The sequence below is a fragment of the Amphimedon queenslandica genome, unplaced genomic scaffold (genome assembly GCF_000090795.2).
Source record: "Amphimedon queenslandica unplaced genomic scaffold, v1.1 AMPQUscaffold_6351_Cont21689, whole genome shotgun sequence".
NCBI lineage: Eukaryota > Metazoa > Porifera > Demospongiae > Haplosclerida > Niphatidae > Amphimedon > Amphimedon queenslandica.
In genome coordinates this window covers 1-1855 of record NW_003553356.1, presented here as the reverse complement: position 1 = coordinate 1855, position 1855 = coordinate 1, and the positions used below count along the sequence as shown (strand labels likewise).

The following is a 1855-nucleotide window of genomic DNA, read 5'->3' as shown; positions in this document are numbered from 1 at the left end:
TTAGCTTATAACCAGGTCGTACTTCATTAGGATCACCTGTGTATCCTGGTAGCACTGCTGGAAGAAAATACTGCTTGAACCTGCTATCATAAAGCTCAGTTTGAACTTGAGCTGCAAGACGAAAATGAACTAAAAGTTCAATTATTTCTTCTGAACCAATACCACTTGACTGCCATACTTTATGATACAGTGGTTGAACAAGAATACCATTATTTCGTAACAAAAACCATCTTTTTCCTCCGCTCCATCCTTTATCTAGTGGGAACACTTTCCCAATGGTATTAACAAACCATTTTGGTCTGAGAATGACTTTATTTTTCAGACCTTCTATTTGAGGATAGTAAAGCAAAACTCCCAGTTCATGGTAGAATTTCAATACTTCAGGAACATTTGCTGCTGGTATATGGCATGCCACTCCAATGGCAATGGCTTTAGATACATTAATGACATTCTGCTTAAGCTCTTGAAGAACTTTGCGAAACAGAACCCAATTGACAGGGGTTGGAAAAACTAACTTATGTATAAAAAGATCAATTGCTCCACGTAATTCTTTGATACTTGGATCTTCTTTTTCCCCCTTGCCTGAGGTTGTATTATCAATGATTAGCACATCTTCAATAAGATCTGAAAACTCCTTTTCCTCATACAAGGACTGGATTTGCTCTCTTATTTCTTCCTTTCTTTCTTCATTTAGCTTGTCACCACGAGTGCCAATACAATAGAGACTAGGAGAAGTATCATCTTTGTTGTGCTTCATGAGGTGACTGTGTATTGTAGACATCCATTTAGCCATTAGATCACTCGTGCTTTCATTCACTACCTCACCAAACAGCACTTTACCAGCAGAAGTATTCTGATGTGACTGCCATCTTTCCCTGAAATCCTTTGAGGCATCAAACAGGAGGAGAAACATTGTACGAGGAGTGAGGAAGGCTGGGAGAATCTCAAGGAACACTGGCTGACCACCGCAATCCCATATATGAAGGAATGGCTAAAAATTGGAATAAAATAGGGTACATGTTAATCATGTATGACTAACTTGAACAAGTGATTCTGTTGTCTTATGTGCACCAGCTTTTCTAAGAAATTCTTTAATACACATTTCCGTATCTAAATCTGAAAATTTCGCAATAGATCTAGTGTCAACTAAATCAAGGGAATGATATAAAACTGATTTAGATGCATGGTGTGAGGAGGGTCTAGAAAGACTGGATTCAAGCAAATGTGCAAGTTCTTCAATTTCATCTTCTTCTGTAGTTTCTCTCCATCTGCTTCCTCTCCTTGTTTGCCACTTGTGTCCAAATGGTCGTACAGTTGATACATCAGATACAATGGTGCTTGTAGTATGAGGATTGAAAGGTTCTTCCATTAACGAACGCTTGAGAGACGTCTTGCCAGTACCAGCTGATCCCAGTAACATAAGACGAGCATACGCTACATCAGCACTTCCTTGCTCCTTGAGAGCTCTCTCATAGACACCTATAGGTACATGTACAACAGGATTAGGTATCAGTATCAAGAACTCTAGCATACATGTATAAAGAAAAAAAATTGAAATCATTCAAAGTGTGGCTTAAAAGTAAGTGGTGTATACATAAGATATATCATAGGTTATTATGGATAGTTTTGGCAGTTTTTTACTTACTTAAATCCTATAAAATTGTGATGCCAGAAACTATTTCTTAAAATCTAAATTTACATCTCATGACTTACTGGCTATATAACCACAATGTTTAGACAAATAATAAAATTACACATTAACACATGACGTGACTTACTTTCTGAAACATTGTGAATAACATGGTTTATTAAAGTATCACAATGGTATCATAGAAGAAACGAATAAAATTATACA

The 1855-nt window shown here is 36.8% G+C and overlaps 1 protein-coding gene across 1 annotated transcript; it reads right to left on the bottom strand.

Annotated features, from left to right (window-relative positions):
• Positions 1-22: 22 nt before the first annotated feature.
• On the bottom strand, positions 23-1479 carry LOC105315987 (uncharacterized; the record flags this gene model as incomplete). The annotated part of the gene is made up of 2 exons (XM_011410773.1): positions 23-991; positions 1040-1479. Coding segments are annotated over 2 exons (1409 nt in total), but the record flags the coding sequence as incomplete, so codon positions are not given.
• Between the last annotated feature and the right edge of the window lie 376 nt (positions 1480-1855).